Source organism: Perkinsus marinus (assembly GCF_000006405.1).
Source record: "Perkinsus marinus ATCC 50983 genomic scaffold scf_1104296939758, whole genome shotgun sequence".
Lineage (NCBI taxonomy): Eukaryota > Perkinsozoa > Perkinsida > Perkinsidae > Perkinsus > Perkinsus marinus.
The window spans coordinates 490,805-507,996 of record NW_003213081.1 but is presented as its reverse complement, the minus strand read 5'-3'; the positions used below and the strand labels follow the sequence as shown (position 1 = coordinate 507,996).

At 47.9% G+C, this 17,192-nt stretch overlaps 5 protein-coding genes across 5 annotated transcripts; 2 read left to right on the top strand and 3 right to left on the bottom strand.

Moving 5' to 3' along the window:
* Positions 1 to 2,612: 2,612 nt before the first annotated feature.
* On the bottom strand, positions 2,613 to 3,064 carry Pmar_PMAR029343 (hypothetical protein; the record flags this gene model as incomplete). The annotated part of the gene is made up of 3 exons (XM_002782430.1): positions 2,613 to 2,644; positions 2,721 to 2,971; positions 3,030 to 3,064. 3 exons carry the CDS (start codon positions 3,062 to 3,064, stop codon positions 2,613 to 2,615), a joined length of 318 nt encoding a protein of 105 aa, XP_002782476.1.
* A 2,096-nt stretch (positions 3,065 to 5,160) lies between these two features.
* On the bottom strand, positions 5,161 to 5,745 carry Pmar_PMAR029342 (hypothetical protein). The gene has a single exon (XM_002782429.1). The coding sequence runs from the start codon at positions 5,724 to 5,726 to the stop codon at positions 5,403 to 5,405; it is 324 nt and encodes a 107-aa protein (XP_002782475.1). The 5' UTR covers positions 5,727 to 5,745; the 3' UTR covers positions 5,161 to 5,402.
* A 2,137-nt stretch (positions 5,746 to 7,882) lies between these two features.
* Positions 7,883 to 10,408, top strand: Pmar_PMAR029341 (hypothetical protein; the record flags this gene model as incomplete). Its single annotated transcript, XM_002782428.1, has 4 exons — positions 7,883 to 8,004; positions 8,034 to 8,431; positions 8,559 to 8,792; positions 9,741 to 10,408. 4 exons carry the CDS (start codon positions 7,883 to 7,885, stop codon positions 10,406 to 10,408), a joined length of 1,422 nt encoding a protein of 473 aa, XP_002782474.1.
* Positions 10,409 to 13,725: 3,317 nt separating this feature from the next.
* Pmar_PMAR029340 (hypothetical protein) lies at positions 13,726 to 13,877 on the top strand (the record flags this gene model as incomplete). Its single annotated transcript, XM_002782427.1, has 1 exon — positions 13,726 to 13,877. A coding segment is annotated over one exon (152 nt), but the record flags the coding sequence as incomplete, so codon positions are not given.
* A 321-nt stretch (positions 13,878 to 14,198) lies between these two features.
* Positions 14,199 to 14,773, bottom strand: Pmar_PMAR029339 (hypothetical protein). The gene has a single exon (XM_002782426.1). It carries the CDS (start codon positions 14,762 to 14,764, stop codon positions 14,441 to 14,443), a length of 324 nt encoding a protein of 107 aa, XP_002782472.1. The 5' UTR covers positions 14,765 to 14,773; the 3' UTR covers positions 14,199 to 14,440.
* Between the last annotated feature and the right edge of the window lie 2,419 nt (positions 14,774 to 17,192).

The window sequence follows — 17,192 nt, the reverse complement described above, 5'->3', positions numbered from 1 at the left end:
CCACGCTCGGGTGGCCGAGCTGGTCAAATCATCACAACTGTGAGCATTATTATGATCATCATCATAATATGATGCCATCATACCATAATGAACCCGAATTGCATAATGCCATTATGTAAGTTGTATCGAGGTTTCGTCAATAATCGACATTAGGTGAATCATATATCATACATCTGTAGTTGTTATATTGTAGTGCTATCAAAGGTGTCTCTAGCAGTTTCTATTCCATGAAAAGCGGGCGACATCACACGCCAACAAGTTGTTAATATTGAACTCTCCCTCGCCGTTGTCGGCATTAAACCGTTTCAGACCGAACTTGTTACCATTGAGGTCTACAGGAAAGACAAACTTGTGTAGTGGAGTGAGGAGAGACATTTGTATCAAGTCTATCAGGAATCGAGGCTAAGATAGACAAAATAGAGACGGTCCGAATATTAGGGCCATCAGCCATGGGTCAAGAATTATGTTCGAAACATACCGCTCACGAGTGATCATCTATGATTGTGTGTTGATCAATTGCGGAAAGAGCAATACTTCCCCTGGGCCCCGCTATCTAGACAAAACCCACCTTCAGGACAGTCCTGAGAAGACGCCACTTGTAGGCCAGTATCGGAGCGAACTGAGTTTACCTCATCATTGCTGCATACGATAGTGCATACTCCGAAAGGCTGGCATTGTGGCAGTCCAGAAGGAGGCTCCGGACAGTCGTCGCTTTTCCCACAAACGTTACCACAGACCGCTGCATAGATCACTCCAATATAAAAGTCCTGAAAGAAATAAGGTAAATTGAGAATTTGTACAATAATGCGACGGATATCTGAGTGGGAGGGGTCGTTGAAGATTACAGCGTAACACACCATGTTGGAAGTGCGGCATTCACAACCAACCACATGCCCAAAAGTATCCATGGTGCATTTACCGACCGGTTTCTCATACTCCCCGCCCCCTGAAATGAACACAGCAATTGATGATCGATCTCATGCCTCGAGCTGTGACCGAATCCATATGACTGACCTGAGGTTAAGTTGGCATCGTCATTGCTATCCGCTGTCGGGAATGGTCCAAGGACTTCGGTTCTGAAAGGGGTTCTATTATCACACAATGTAAGTCATACTCCCTCCTCACGGACCCACCTCCCGACCGCGAAATCAGCCCTGACCATGTTAAGCCAGACCAAAAGTGAGACGTTCACCAGGTTGTGCATTAGTGGTACAAGATGTGGAGGCAAGTCGTTGTTGCGCATCGGCGAAGCGGCGTCGCATAGAGTGACGGTCATATAGCTACAGCCTCTCGGCTGTCGCATAGCTGAGGGTCACGCGCCGGCGCACTGCGAGGTCTACGAATTATTTATGGTCCAATAACCCTATCGCTCGTTACGAAGGTGAGCATAGTCACAGCTGGAGTATTTCATAACTTTCATATGGAGAAAAAGTAACAAATCGGATTCAATTTGACCAATTCACGCGAATTGAGTTTGAAGCTGCGTCAACTCGCCTCGACGCTAGCGACCAGCGAATTCTCGAAGTCGAGAGCATCTCGCCGTTCACGCTAACGTGAAAGTCTTGCTTAGCTAGACTGTAGTATTATACAAGAGGTTTAGCATGACCACTGCTCTTGGCCACGGATTCAACTGTCGAAAGTCGACAGTGAAATTCAATTTCAACATTGCTGATATATCTCAAAGCGGCACGTAGACTTGTGACGCCGACATGTGAATCCAACTTCACTCTGTACCGCTCTGTGCTCACAACGCAACAGAAGATTGTTGCGTATTCCACTCATATACGGGGATGCCAAAAGTACCGTATCCCGATTCCCCCTACTGCCCTAAGAAAAACTTGTCGGTCGTGCGGTTCCCGGGTTGTGATGGTCCGTTTGTGTTTCTTCTCCTTCTGTGGTGTCACTTGGGACAGTGATGTGACATCATTCGTGTCCCTATAGACCGGAAACAGCTTTGAGCTGTCTCCGGTCTATAGTCTCCGTTCACGCTTGCACGGTCTGCGCTGCGCCGAGTATCACAGTGGAACTCGGGGAATCGGAAATCTTTTCCGATTATCGACACATTTTTCCTGTCGTGTTCACAATAGGTATTAGAGTAGAGAAATATACCTAAATTTTTGAATTCCACACAGAGCTCACAGAAATTTTCAGTAAGTTTTGCGCATTTGAAAAAAGGATTCTTAATTCTTATAAGATACTATGCACTGGGTACTCAGTGCCTGGTCTTCCGCCGCAGATTTCAGAGTCACAGGTTTGAGAGTAGACATCAATCTCGAAACACATGCCGCGCGCAGGTGCCTGTGCGGCGCAAAGGTCTTCCCCGAGAGTGTTCCAGCATTGGCTTCCGTCAAGAATGCCTCCACGATCGTATAGTTCCTGGCGTCCAGGCATTATCCAGGCCCTGGATAAGCTCATGGAATCCTCGCACTGGGCGAATTTAGGGCGTGAGACCTCAGTTGACGTTGCCGTGAGGTGAGGTGAGATACGGATACAAAAGCTTCTAAAGCGGACACGGGGACAGGTTGATCGGCCAAACTCTTCAAGCTCTGACTTCGGGGTGCTGAGTCGGAGCCCATAGGAGGTGCTGATCTTTTCCTGTGCTCCGTAGGTACTCATACGAGAGCTACATGTATGTAGGCCGAGACTGAGCTCCCCATAGGATCTCGTACTCGAGCAAGCGTCATTCACCGAGGGGGTTGGTGAGTCCAACCGGGATCTACCTTGCTCCCTAGCCCGCGTTGACCATAGACGGTCAACCTTGGCTATAGTCTCAGCGATGTCGGCGTCAAAGGTCTCGATTTGTGCTGCAAGAGCGTCCTCCTTCTGACGGAGCGCATCAATCATCTCACGACCTTCGCGCACCTGCTCCACTGGTGCCAACTCATCAAGAATAATGTTGTCAATGGCCTCGCGAGTCGCGACTGCGTGTCTCGTTGCCTCTCTCCACGCGGAGAGAACATAAGTGCTTGTTCTGAACAACTTGTCCAGATGGTCGACAGTGCAGTCGTCAGGAGCCTCTCCTTCACTACCTCGTACACAGCTCAGCTGTGACAGCTGTCACCATGATGCGGCACGTGGGTCCGTGGAGTAACTCCACTGGAGTTCCCGCACGCTCGGACTGCCGAACGCTACGGCAGTATAAAATGCTTGTTTATACGATGGCGAGTCGCCATCGTAGAAACATAGATCGTAACCTTTCATCCGGCTGACTGTAGTTGTGTGCATGTGCTTACCGCGGCCGAACGGAGCTCTCCTTGGCTTCCTGGGGTTGCATTTCTCTCGTTTCGCTGAGGGTCGAATGAACGGATTTGATTTCGTTGTAGTAGGTCGAAGCGCGTCCATGATAGCTCGATCAGGAGTAGAGGCAGACGGTTCCTGGCTGTAAGTATATATGTTGCTGTTAGAAGCTGTCAACTACGCCAGGTGCCCAGTATATTCTAATTTGAAATACGGAAGTCTCCTGGGCCCCAGGAGGCTGTGAGTCTCCCCTGGGACCGGAGTTCATCTTCTGTGAAGAACGCTGACGCTCTGTGTTCGTGAATGCGTTTCCAAAGCACGGCTCTAGTCTGCGTGGTAGTCTCATCAAGGTAGAGTTTCTACTCTACCTTTCAATGGTGATAACGCCATCCGAGATGAAGAGAGGAACGTGGTAGGAGATTTTCTCCCAGGGAGAATCAGGCAACGAGAATATTAGCGACTCATTGGTATTCTCATCCTCTCATCCGGAATGAGAGGAAGAGTAGACACGGACTGAGACTAGTCCGACCGCTAACGAAATGGCCGAAAAACATCAGACGACGGAGGTGTGGGCCTTGCCGGTGAGAATCGTATCGTACAGTTGCAACTCGTAGAATACCTACTCGTGTACCACTTATTCGTACACTTGCAACTTCTACAGTTCTCGATGATACACCTTCGATTCGTTTGATTTGAACACTAATGAGTCATCTTCCTTCACTCGGCACATCATCAATCGTACAGTCTCGTTTCGTACAGTCTCACTAGGTATAGTATCATATCGTACAGAGTAAGCGAGTACAGTGCAAATCAGTACATTGTTAGGGCATACATTCATGTTCGATACACAGTCGTACCCCATACCCTCGTGCAACTTTATTCCATCCCTAATAACACTACTTAGGTTCAAACCTGAGTCTTCTGGTACTAAGACTGGATTCACGGTGACTGCAAGTTGGCTGAACGGCGTTGGCTTAGCCAATACCATTCAGCCATTCTCCAGATAGGTGTTCCGTCAGGATCTCTGGTCTAGCGTATTCAGAGCCCGTAGGCGCCGCTCGGCTGCAACTCTACAGTAGAATTTCTACTTAATTTCTCTGCAAATCGCTATTTCACCTACTAAAATGGCCTGGCTACTGCTGAAACTGTACTGGTGGCAACTCCACGAAATCTAACTTTATCAAAATCAGTGGTATGGCGTGTCACTGTATCGATGGCATCTGTATTAACTGTCACTGCATTTGCGGACACTGTATGAATTTCATATTAGGAACTTGTACCGGTAGAAAGTTTCTACTAGAAACTGTATGTAATAACACCGCACGAGATGCCTCTATACTAAGTTCGGCAGAACTGAACGACACTGTATCATCTGACACAGATTTGGTTGAAACTGTATGAGTTGACACTGTACGAGGCTCGTACTACGAGCCACAACTGTCTGACCGGCCAAAAGCTTGAACTGCGTTGTACCGTCGGTGACGGTACTGCGCATAAGCGCAGTACCTAACCAGTATAGCTAACAGCTATACTGTACCGCTTATGACTGTACCATATGACACTCACTCAGCCTCGCTGCGATCGGGGCCATGTTCTCCAGAGTCTCCTCTCGAGTCCTGCTCCGAAAATCGTTGTCCGAAAAGCGACGACTGATGATGGGATCAATCGCTCTTCGAACACGTAACATGAAGGTCTTATCCTCATAAGTCGGAGTTTGCATTCCAAACTCCTATTGCTGCTACTATAAGCATTGCCAATTTGGCACTGACCTTGCTAATATCGGCACGTCCCGGGTCTTACGTTCATATGAAGCATGTGATAGTTGCAACACTACGTAAGTACTAAGTTATTGCCCTTACCACTATATGTGCCACATATTATGTGGATTCCGATCGGTGAAGATGGAACACGACAGGGCAATCTGTGAAAAACCTGTGAGTTTTATAACGAGTACATAGGTTGATACGAAACAGATTGAACGACATGCTAAACCAATGTTAAGAAACCAGTGGTGACCAGCTGGTCAGGAAACTGGGTCTTGCATCAGATGAGCTTCTCGTACTGACGCGACTAACAAACTAAGGGAATGAATATGGGTTCAAAAGTTATGTCGGAATATGTATGAGAAAGAATATGTAGTTGGTGTGTTGAACAGCTGAAAAATATCAAATGTCACCATCACAACATTTATGGCAATCAGTGCCACACGCAGCGTCTACAGGCCAACAAGGAGGCGCAATAAACCCGAATGCCCTGCAGATTTTGCAACCAACACAGCTAACTGGATTCCCAAGGTCCCTATACGAGTCTTGTTTGAGGTCAAATTCGGACACGTGACTGCCAATATCAGCCTGCTTGTCCATCATCATGTCAGAGATGATCCTCCCAGTATCATCCACATGAACATCACCGTTGACAACACCCAAGGTTAGCAGGATAGCAAGAATAAGAGATATCTTCATATGAGTGATGATAATCACGGAAGACATTCAACGCTTAGAAATGCTGATAATGCCTGACATACAACTGTGTGCTCCAACACACAGTTATACTGAGCTCGAGCAGAGATTGATACCATCAATTCGATAGTTGAAGTTTACGGCAACTAGGCAGAGGTTGTGAAATATCTCGCTCACATATCTTCCTATCATATAGCCCTGTAACTCAACAAAAGGCAAAGATGGATTCTCAGTTTATTCAAAGGAGAGTCGAACACCGTAGAGATCATAAGATCGACTGATGATGAACGCTCAACTGGTAACAGAATCGATTTCTGAGAACCCGTCCAGGAGACTCCTCAGTGCACACAGTACTGACCATCGGACCCATCATCACAGTGAACAAAGGCCCAGCACATGCACCAATGTATGGAGTCAAATGGAGTCAAATGGAATCAGATGAAGTCAGAATTGAAGACGGAATCGACCCGACGATGACAGAGGAAAAATGATGACTATGGAGCATCATGATTCAGGACATAAATAACGAGCTTTATCAATATTCGGCGTACATTTGACGGTCAAATGTACCCGATGTGGTTTTTTGACTTTGATCACATTATCGAAAAGGTCATTGGCTGCTCATCTCCTTGGAAAACAGTCGATCTGTTACTGGTTGTTACAGCAGTCACACTCCCCACCACATAGAGCCATTACAGTCCAGCAAACGGGCCCGCCACAGCAGAGGAAGAGCCAGCAAGTCCGGCACGCACCGCAAAGGTCCTTAGGTGACCCCAGGTTCCTTCTTGGACTAAACACAGCACTAACAGCATCATATCCATCCTCATAGACATCCCTGTAATCGTCAGTCCCCTCCACGGTGATATTGAATGCTCTTTGATCACTCATTCGATTGTCGCCGCCTAGGGTAGCAACGACAACCCACAGGATGATGAGGAGTCTCAGAACAGGATAGGGCATCACGAAATGGAAATGATCTGCACAACATTCCTCGATCCCTCGCTTGCTATCAGTAAAGAAGATATTCTAATAATGATAACTGTTTTATGATATGCCTTCATGGTTGTGCGCTGCATATGCTCCTTTAGGTTGTCCGGAGTGCAGCGTCTTCATGTTCAAGCCAATCACCACTGGTGAACAACCCTGCACTGACATCGGCGCTAGATAAGGAGTTACTCGTCAGTTGATGGTTACAACTCGCCTGAGCCAAGATGGCTACCGAAAGAAAAGATCCCAGAAGTCCTCCTCATTCCTGAGTCCATCTGCTCTATAAACATCAATCAACTCACGTACTCCACGTAAAACGCTACAAATGAACAAGATTCCGCACAACCAGCTTGTGCGGCCTCGATGCACCACACACGAATAAACCAATTCTAGGGAAATGAAGAAGTCAAGACAAACAGAATCACCGTTGAAGACGACTGCGCAGGCCATCGTAGTGGTATATCCATGGCATGGAGTCCATGGAGTCCATGCGCGAAAGAAGGAGTATCTCCTGATAGCATCCAACTTGTCGCAGCTTCTGCTGAATCAGCTTGCGCGTTGCGTGCGACCCACGTGAATTGCCGTGTAATGCACAGCATATACAACACACGATACACATGTTAGAGCTCGGCTGATGAACAGTACTTGACTGTAAAGAATTTCCCGTTGGCCGCAGACTGCGACTCGCAGTCACTTGATTTCTCAAGAATCGCTTCCATGGAGCCACTGTAAAGTTGGGGTGGGTGAACAAAAGCAACGGGCTCAAATGCCAACATGGCGCAATAATCAACTAATCGAGGTCAACTCGTTGGGCCAGTTTACTCGGCGACGGTCTCCGGCGTGTGTGAAGGGACAGTCACGTTGTGTCGACGCAACACCTAGCGCTATTCAGCAGTGATTCAAAGTTCTTCCGGGATGTTGGGTTACATCCCACCTTCGCCTCAGTTATTTGTCGTCCTTTTTTCCAAATGACTCCAGCACCTCGCAGCCGTCGAAGCCCAGCATCACCCAATGTCGCCGGTCACGACTCTTCTCCACCGCAGCCCTCCACTTCTGAGCCTAGCGTCCCCTCGGGCAATACTACTGAGACGGTCGACGACTCCAATCAGCATCAACCACACAATGACGTAACTTCAAGACCAACTGTTCTGGCCGACCTTCCCGGTGATCCGAACCCTTCCCCCTCTGTAGAGTCTACTATGCTTCGTACAACAACTCATCCTGTTACTATGGGAACCACGGATTTAATCGACTATACCACCCCGGCTACTGCTGTACATCGAGAGCTGGTGTCTCTCGCTGATGGTTTGGGCCGGTTTCCGTGGGACCAGTTCTCGCAGTACTCGTCAGGAACGGCATCAACACTAAGGAAGCGTTAGGTTCCGTCGCTAAGGTCGACCACATCAAGTCCGCTATCGCTGAGGAGCTTCCTATCAGAAGCAAGGTCATTTTCAGCATCCTATGCAGTCGTGCCGCGACTTCGACTGCGAAGAAGGAATCCAAGGAGCTCAGCACCGAGGATATGAACAAGATGCTGTCTGACTTCCAGCGCATTCACGGTTCAGCTCCGCTACCTACGTTGATGTCGACGAAGCCTGCTATACTCCAGAAGATGAAGAAACCAGAACAAGCCGTACGTATGGATCTCAATGAATTCTTACCTCGTCGAGAGGTAATCTCGACGGACGATAACAAATCCTTCAAGGTCAACAATTCGGGACAACTGGTGATGTCGAGCACTGAAAAACGTAAGTTGTCGGGTTTCACAGAACTTTCCGTTGCTCTCTTCCGCTGGGGCGTGACCTACTCGATTTTGTTCCCACCTGTCGTTGATGGTTCTCCTTCCAAAGTTGGACTAAGTGTGTGACGTTTTAGCTTACTGGAGACGCCTAGTCGATTTTCTTCCTGCCCTCGGTGCTCCAGCTATTATAGACTACGACGCCAAGTACCGCTCTGCGATTGCCCAGTTGGTGACGACAGGAACCTACTCCGTCTCCCACATGCTACGCGACGATGTTCTACCAACTATTATGTCCGCCGCTTTGGCTCGTGCGACAACCACTCCTAGTCGTCTTCCTCTCCAACAAATTCCCTCTTCGTCTAACTCAAGTAGTACTTCGACCCCTTCTACAACCACGGACCGTCTATGTCGACATTATTTGCGAGGAGACTGTAGATTCGGTGACTCCTGCAGATTCAGCCACTCCTTGGGTGCTCCGAACAGTCAGGGTCCGCAATCTTCTCCTTATAGTGACTATAAGCGACTATAATATAGTCGCCCAAATCAAGGTCGTGCTACTGATACCGGGAGATCCTCTACTCAATCCGCAGGTAACAGGTCACGTTTGAGGGACTAGTCGGTCAATGTCGAGGGATGAGTCGGTCACGATCGAGGTTTTCATCAATTGCAATCTCTACGCGGTCAAGTCTTTTCACCCGAGTGAAAACCTCGTGGTTGGTTCTAATTTGTTTTTATCTTACAAGTATCCCCAATCGCAGTTCGGGGCTAGTCAGTCAGTAACAGTGAATAGTTTTAAGTTAGTCCCAGTCGTCTAGTTCAGTTAGTTAGTAATCAGTCAACGGGTCCAGTCAGTCAGTCAGTCAGTCAGTCAGTCAGTCAGTCAGTCAGTCAGTCAGTCAGTCAGTCAGTCAGTCAGTCAGTCAGTCAGTCAGTCAGTCAGTCAGTCAGTCAGTCAGTCAGTCAGTCAGTCAGTCAGTCAGTCAGTCAGTCAGTCAGTCAGTCAGTCAGTCAGTCAGTCAGTCAGTCAGTCAGTCAGTCAGTCAGTCAGTCAGTCAGTCAGTCAGTCAGTCAGTCAGTCAGTCAGTCAGTCAGTCAGTCAGTCAGTCAGTCAGTCAGTCAGTCAGTCAGTCAGTCAGTCAGTCAGTCAGTCAGTCAGTCAGTCAGTCAGTCAGTCAGTCAGTCAGTCAGTCAGTCAGTCAGTCAGTCAGTCAGTCAGTCAGTCAGTCAGTCAGTCAGTCAGTTGAAGTGAATAGTTTCAAGTTAGTCATGATCATCTAGTTCAGCCATTCAGTGAAGTAAACTGTTTCACTTGTCAGTCTCGCAAGTAGTCCCTGCTTGTGAAGTCCTGTATCAAGATGGGTCGGGCATCCGTGCCCATTTACCCGCTGTTCCCAACGTTGCTTGCAAGCTTACTCCTGATGTCGCTTCTTTCACACACTTACTGACCAAAACGATCGATGACCACAAGCTAGATGATGTCCTCGCGGCTTCTACAACGCGTTCGGAAGAAGTCAGACCGGATAGGTCTCAGTCTTTACTCAATGCCTTCTCTGGTGCAGCTGATGATATACTAGATAGCCTGGAATATTCTTCCACAGTGACATCTCGAGCTTGCTCTTCTGGTAGCCCCATACGTCCCGATGTCCTCGACTATTTGTCGGCTCTCTTCGACCCAGGGAATGACGGTGGCCTGGTCAGCGAACTAGATACCGGTGTGAATTTGGGTTTTGAAGGCGGTCTCAAAGCTTCCGGAATCTTTCCTGTTGCAAAGTCCAGTGAGAACACTGGCGATGACGCCGCCTCCTTTGACGAACACAGCTTCTCTTCTCTTGAACGAGCTAATTACTTCAGCGGTCAGGATGCTACGTGTGCGATGATCGCACTGCGATCAGATCCGTTGTCGAAGAGGAGTTTCGTCTCGGTAGAATACGTGAACTGTCTGATGATGAAGCTCTACAGCCCGACCGTTTCTTTTCGAAGTTAGCCGCAGTCCCCAAAGGGAAGTGTGCTCCCGATGGTACCAAGTTATATCGCTTAGTGGAGGATTTCAAACGCTCAGGGGCGAATGCCAGAATTGCTCCTGTGGAGCATACTACTCATCCAAGCCTACATGATATACGACTCCTACTCAAGTCTCTCGTTTCACCCGATGGATCCTTCCAAGACTATGTAGCAAAGTCGATATAAAAGGTGCATACAGACACCTTCTTATGCTGAACTCTAACCGCAAATACTGCTGTTTCTCGTTCGATGGTCGTGACTATGAGAACTTGGCCGTGCTGTTTGGTGTAGTGACGGCTGGTTGGGCCTTTTGTCGTCTATCTAGCAAGATTTTACGAGTTAGTAATTCTCTACTGCAAGCCTTATCCCCAGATAGCCCGGGTGCTGGCTGGGTGTATATTGATGATTTTTGCTGGTTGTTGCCTCGGAAGCGAGCCATTTTTCTCACTGGTTGTCTCTTAATCTTATTTCCCTTACTCGGTATCACTCTGTCATGGCCAAAGTGTAGTCTTATGACTTCTTGTTTTCGTTTTATTGGTTTCGATGTAACCATCGAAGGCATCAAATCCGAAATTCAGTTGTCTGCTGCTAAGGTCTCGTCCCTTTCCTCCGAGCTCAATTCTGTCATCGTCTGTCGTCCCAATACCATATCTCTGCACACCATTGAATCCTTCGCAGGCAAACTGACTCGTCTGTGCATGATTTGTCCTTGCGCAAAGTCGAACTTGTCTCCGGTGTACTCTCTCGCTAGCTTGCTGAAGAGAAAAAGGTTACGATCGGTCAAATTATCTCCGAACTCGGAGCTCTTCTCGGCCTTATGTTGGTGGTCTAGGACTATCTCGTCTCATTCTTCTCTTGTCCCTTCTTTCCCCTTCCTACTACGCTTACCAATTTTTCCGGTTAGAACTAGTGACGTGCTAACAATAACATGTGACGCGTCAACGTACGCACTGGCCGGCTGGATGTCCTTCAGAGACTCGACCTCGTGGTTTCAGGTCCCCCTATCCTCAGGTGAGGGCCTAGGTAGTTGGAGATCTATGCTTGAAACACCCTCTAATCCTACTTGTAATGATATGGTGCTTCTTGAATGTTTAGCCGCAGCCCTGGGGCTTTGCGCGGGTCTCGATATTTTTCCTACCTCTGTAGAGTCCCGACTACCTTGCCGTCTCTTCACGGATAACACAGGAGCTATGGTTAGCTTTCGCAAGTTTCGTTCGCGAACTTTTCGCATAAACAAAGTCCTGCAGGCCCTTGTCTCTCGTCTTTCACGTGTGTGCTACAGTTGGGAGGTTTTTTGTATGTTCCATCGGATGAAAACACTATTGCTGATCAACTTAGTCGTTCGTCTTGTCCAAGTCGTATAGTTCCTATTGGCTGGTCCCGAGTTCCTATTAGAGTCGATAACCTACTCCATGTTTAAGCCTTGGATACAAGAGCTTCGTCACATTTTGTCTATCACTAGTTTCCCTGTTTTTCTCATTTATCCATGGCGTTCTGTGTTAGGTCATCTACTAGATCGCGACTCTGCGCGCCTTCCCAAGCGTCTCTGTGCATGTTCAGTCATCAACGATCACTCATCCGGCACTCTAGGCTCAGCTGTTTGGGGTTTCGTCAGAGACGGCCACGCTGCCAGTACTTCAAAGCAGTACGACTCCATCGAGTCTTTCTACAGGGAAGTAGTTAGTCGGGCAATTGTCCCGTTTCCAGCCTCTGGTTTCTCTCTGGCGCTTTTCGCTTATGCCCTGTCACGTGCTGGATATAAGTTTGGTACGGTTTCCTCCTATCTGAGCGTGATGGTTTCTCGGAACAGAGTCTACGGTAATGAGCTATCGTCACAAGACGAATTTGTCTTACGTATGGCTAAGAAATCTGCTTCGAAGATTTGCGACCATACCGTTGACCAAAAGCTCCCTTTGACCCGGGACCAGGTCTGTCAATTAGGCATCCTTGATCCCTCCGGCACAAATGTTATTGTATCTGCTTCATTGACTGGAATTTTTGGTCTTTTGCGAGGCGATGAAATCATCGCTCTTAACTTCGAAGACTTACATGTCTGTTCCCGCCTGGGAAAACGTGTAGCTGGCATAGCTGTTCGAAAATCAAAAATAGATCAGGCAGGTCGCGGTGAGTCCGTGTTGATCTCTTGTGTGCGTGGATGCCCTGATGGATCTTCCTGCTTCCCTTACTGTGCTTATCACCGTCTGCTCGCCCTATCCGCTGTTGCTAAACCACCCTCCTCTCCACTTTTCGAATTCGGTGGTCGTCGCTTGTGTCACGACAATTTCATGAGCGAGTTTCGCCATTTGCTGTCGCGCCTCGGTATATCTTCCGAGGCCTTGGTGGAATATGGGCTCCACTCGCTCAGGCCCACTGGTGCCACCTTATGTTACCTCAGTGCGGTTCGAGATCATACTATCCGTGAACAGGGCAGATGGTCCAGCGAATGCGTGTATGAGTACTTAGTCGATGCATCATTGTCCGAAAGAGTAACGTTGGCTGAACGTATGATTCCTCGTCGCTAACCCTTCCTTACTATGCGTGTCTCTAGTTTTCTGTGTGTGAGTTTCTTTGACCATCCGGTGGTTTGGTTGGGGATCGCAGTTTGGTTTTATTCAAACTATTGGGTGCACTTCCCGGCGTGGGTTTCGTGTTTGGTGGCGATGTGGTGTGGCACCTCACGTTCCGTGTGAGGTTGGCCCCATCACATTGGCCGAGCATCACACGTGTTTAGTGTCATCCTCCGGCCCACGACCCAACGCCGGGGAGGAAGCGAGCCGGGTAATCGAGGTCAACTCGTTGGGCCAGTTTACTCGGCGACGGTCTCCGGCGTGTGTGAAGGGACAGTCACGTTGTGTCGACGCAACACCTAGCGCTATTCAGCAGTGATTCAAAGTTCTTCCGGGATGTTGGGTTACATCCCACCTTCGCCTCAGTTATTTGTCGTCCTTTTTTCCAACCTCCCGCCCACCCTGGCGATGTGGTGTGGCACCTCACGTTCCGTGTGAGGTTGGCCCCATCACGTTGGCCGAGGATCACACGTGTTTAGTGTCATCCTCCGGCCCACGACCCAACGCCGGGGAGGAAGGGAGCCGGGTAATTGTGAACTTTGCCAACGTTTTCGCGTATAAAAGAAACAGGGGTGTAACAAAACCAACAGGGTACATTTGCAACGACTGGGTTGGGACAAAACCAACGGACAGTGATAATTCCCAACAGGTGAGGGTGCAAAAATCAACTGCCCGTTGTGAATGTTAGCAGTGTAATACCACTAGTCGGGTTTTGTCAACGTTGTTATTTTAGCAACGGCGACGGTACTGCGCATAAGCGCAGTACCAGTATAGCTAACAGCTATACTGTACCACTTGCGACTGTACCATATGACACTCACTCAGCCTCGCTGCAATCGGGGCCATGTTCTCCAGAGTCTCCTCTCGAGTCCTGCTCCGAAAATCGTTGTCCGAAAAGCGACGACTGATGATGGGATCAATCGCTCTTCGAACACGTAACATGAAGGTCTTATCCTCATAAGTCGGAGTTTGCATTCCAAACTCCTATTGCTGCTACTATAAGAATTGCCAATTTGGCACTGACTTTGCTAATATCGGCACGTCCCGGGTCTTACGTTCATATGAAGCATGTGATAGTTGCAACAATACGTAAGCACTAAGTTATTGCCCTTACCACTATATGTGGATTCCTTATCCCCGGGCATAGGGACTTCATTCGCCGAATAGACCTCCGATCGGTGAAGATGGAACACGACAGGGCAATCTGTGAAAAACCTGTGAGTTTTATAACGAGTACATAGGTTGATACGAAACAGATTGAACGACATGCTAAACCAATGTTAAGAAACCAGTGGTGACCAGCTGGTCAGGAAACTGGGTCTTGCATCAGATGAGCTTCTCGTACTGACGCGACTAACAAACTAAGGGAATGAATATGGGTTCAAAAGTTATGTCGGAATATGTATGAGAAAGAATATGTAGTTGGTGTGTTGAACAGCCGAAAAATATCAAATGTCACCATCACAACATTTATGGCAATCAGTGCCACACGCAGCGTCTACAGGCCAACAAGGAGGGGCAATAAACCCAAATGCCCTGCAGATTTTGCAACCAACACAGCTAACTGGATTCCCAAGGTCCCTATACGAGTCTTGTTTGAGGTCAAATCCGGACACGTGACTGCCAATATCGGCCTGCTTGTCCATCATCATGTCAGAGATGATCCTCCCAGTATCATCCACATGAACATCACCGTTGACAACACCCAAGGTAAGCAGGATAGCGAGAATAAGGGATATCTTCATATGAGTGATGATAATCACGGAAGACATTCAACGCTTAAAAATGCTGATAATGCCTGACATACAACTGTGTGCTCCAACACACAGTTATACTGAGCTCGAGCAGAGATTGATACCATCAATTCGATAGTTGAAGTTTACGGCAACTAGGCAGAGGTTGTGAAATATCTCGCTCACATATCTTCCTATCATATAGCCCTGTAACTCAACAAAAGGCAAAGATGGATTCTCAGTTTATTCAAAGGAGAGTCGAACACCGTAGAGATCATAAGATCGACTAATGATGAACGCTCAACTGGTAACAGAATCGATTTCTAAGAACCCGTCCAGGAGACTCCTCAGTGCACACAGTACTGACCATCGGACCCACCATCACAGTGAACAAAGGCCCAGCACATGCACCAATGTATGAAGTCAAACGGAGTCAAATGGAATCAGATGAAGTCAGAATTGAAGACGGAATCGACCCGACGATGACAGAAGAAAAATGATGACTATGGAGCATCATGATTCAGGACATAAATAATGAGCTTTATCAATATTCGGCGTACATTTGACGGTCAAATGTACCCGATGTGGTTTTTTGACTTGATCACATTATCGAAAAGGTCGTTGGCTGCTCATCTCCTTGGAAAACAGTCGATCTGTTACTGGTTGTTACAGCAGTCACACTCCCCACCACATAGAGCCATTACAGTCCAGCAATCGAGCCCGCCACAGCAGATGAAGACCCAGCAAGTCCGGCACGCACGGCAAAGGTCGTTAGGTGACCCCAGGTCCTTCTTGGACTAAACACGGCACTAACAGCATCATATCCATCCTCATAGACATCCCTGTAATCGTCAGTCCCCTCCACGGTGATATTGAATGCTCTTTGATCACTCATTCGATTGTCGCCGCCTAGGGTAGCAACGACAACCCACAGGATGATGAGGAGTCTCAGAACAGGATAGGGCATCACGAAATGGAAATGATCTGCACAACATTCCTCGAGCCCTCGCTTGCTATCAGTAAAGAAGATATTCTAATAATGATAACGGTTTTATGATATGCCTTCACGGTTGTGCGCTGCATATGCTCCTTTAGGTTGTCCGGAGTGCAGCGTCTTCATGTTCAAGCCCATGACCACTGGTGAACAACCCTGCACTGACATTGGCGCTAGATAAGGAGTTACTCGTCAGTTGATGGTTACAACTCGCCTGAGCCAAGATGGCTACCAAAAGAAAAGATCCCAGAAGTCCTCCTCATTCCTGAGTCCATCTGCTCTATAAACATCAATCAACTCACGTACCCCACGTAAAACGCTACAAATGAACAAGATTCCGCACAACCAGCTTGTGCGGCCACACATGCACCACACACGAATAAACCAACTCTAGGGAAATGAAGAAGTCAAGACAAACAGAATCACCGTTAAAGCGACTGCCCAGGCCATCGTAGTGGTATCTCCATGGCATGGAGTCCATGCGCGAAAGAAGGAGTATCTCCTGATAGCATCCAACTTGTGGCAGCTTCTGCTGAATCAGCTTGCGCGTTGCGTGCGACCCACGTGAATTGCCGTGTAATGCACAGCATATACAACACACGATACACATGTTAGAGCTCGGCTGATGAACAGCACTTGACTGTAAAGAATCAACTATTTGTGAACTTTGCCAACGTTTTCGCGTATAAAAGAAACAGGGGTGTAACAAAGCCAACAGGGTACATTTGCAAGTTGCAAATTGCAACGACTGAGTTGGGACAAAACCAACGAACAGTGAACGAACGAACTAGTCGGCTTTGTTATTTTAACAACGGCGACGGTACTGCGCATAAGCGCAGCTCGGTAACATCCCACGGTGGAGCGTTGGATTCTCCAACGTGAGATAGATGCTCTAAGCAAATGGAGCTTGTGCAACCAAAGACACCAGTTGAATACAAAAATCTAAAATTCATTACACCAGGGAGAATTCGCATACACCACGGTCCGTGGTCCACGGAGCACGTCATGCCCATGCATCGATTCATCGAACCAATCTCCTATCTATAGTACCTTGGCTCTCTCTGCCAGTTAAATTCTATGCTGCACATTGTGACAGAAAGGATGATGATTCTATAAGACAGATGGTTGCTTTAAAGGTGATTAACTCTGCTAGAGAGAGAGCCAAATGTGATGATCGTGTTCTGTGGGAGATCTGGTCGGATGGCTCCGTTGACTCTAAAACCGGCTATGGGGGAGCTGGAGGTGCGATTTGGTCAAATGTCGGCGTTGAGCCTTTTTGGTCAAAATCTGCCCCAGCTGGTATGTGTGCGTCATCATATAATGCTGAAGTACACGCTTTGTGCTGTAGTGTTGAGACCTTCAATGGATTTATTTCTTCACTCGACGTTAAACCGGATCACGCAGTATTATTAGTGTGCTATTCTTTATCACTTTTCTCTGCACTGCAAAGTGATCCTTATAGTTTGTCGGCAG

Excerpts from the sequence above, each read along its gene's own strand:
- Pmar_PMAR029339 (XM_002782426.1), bottom strand. The coding sequence starts at position 14,764 with ATGTCTTCCGTGATTATCATCACTCATATGAAGATATCCCTTATTCTC.
- Pmar_PMAR029342 (XM_002782429.1), bottom strand. The coding sequence starts at position 5,726 with ATGTCTTCCGTGATTATCATCACTCATATGAAGATATCTCTTATTCTT.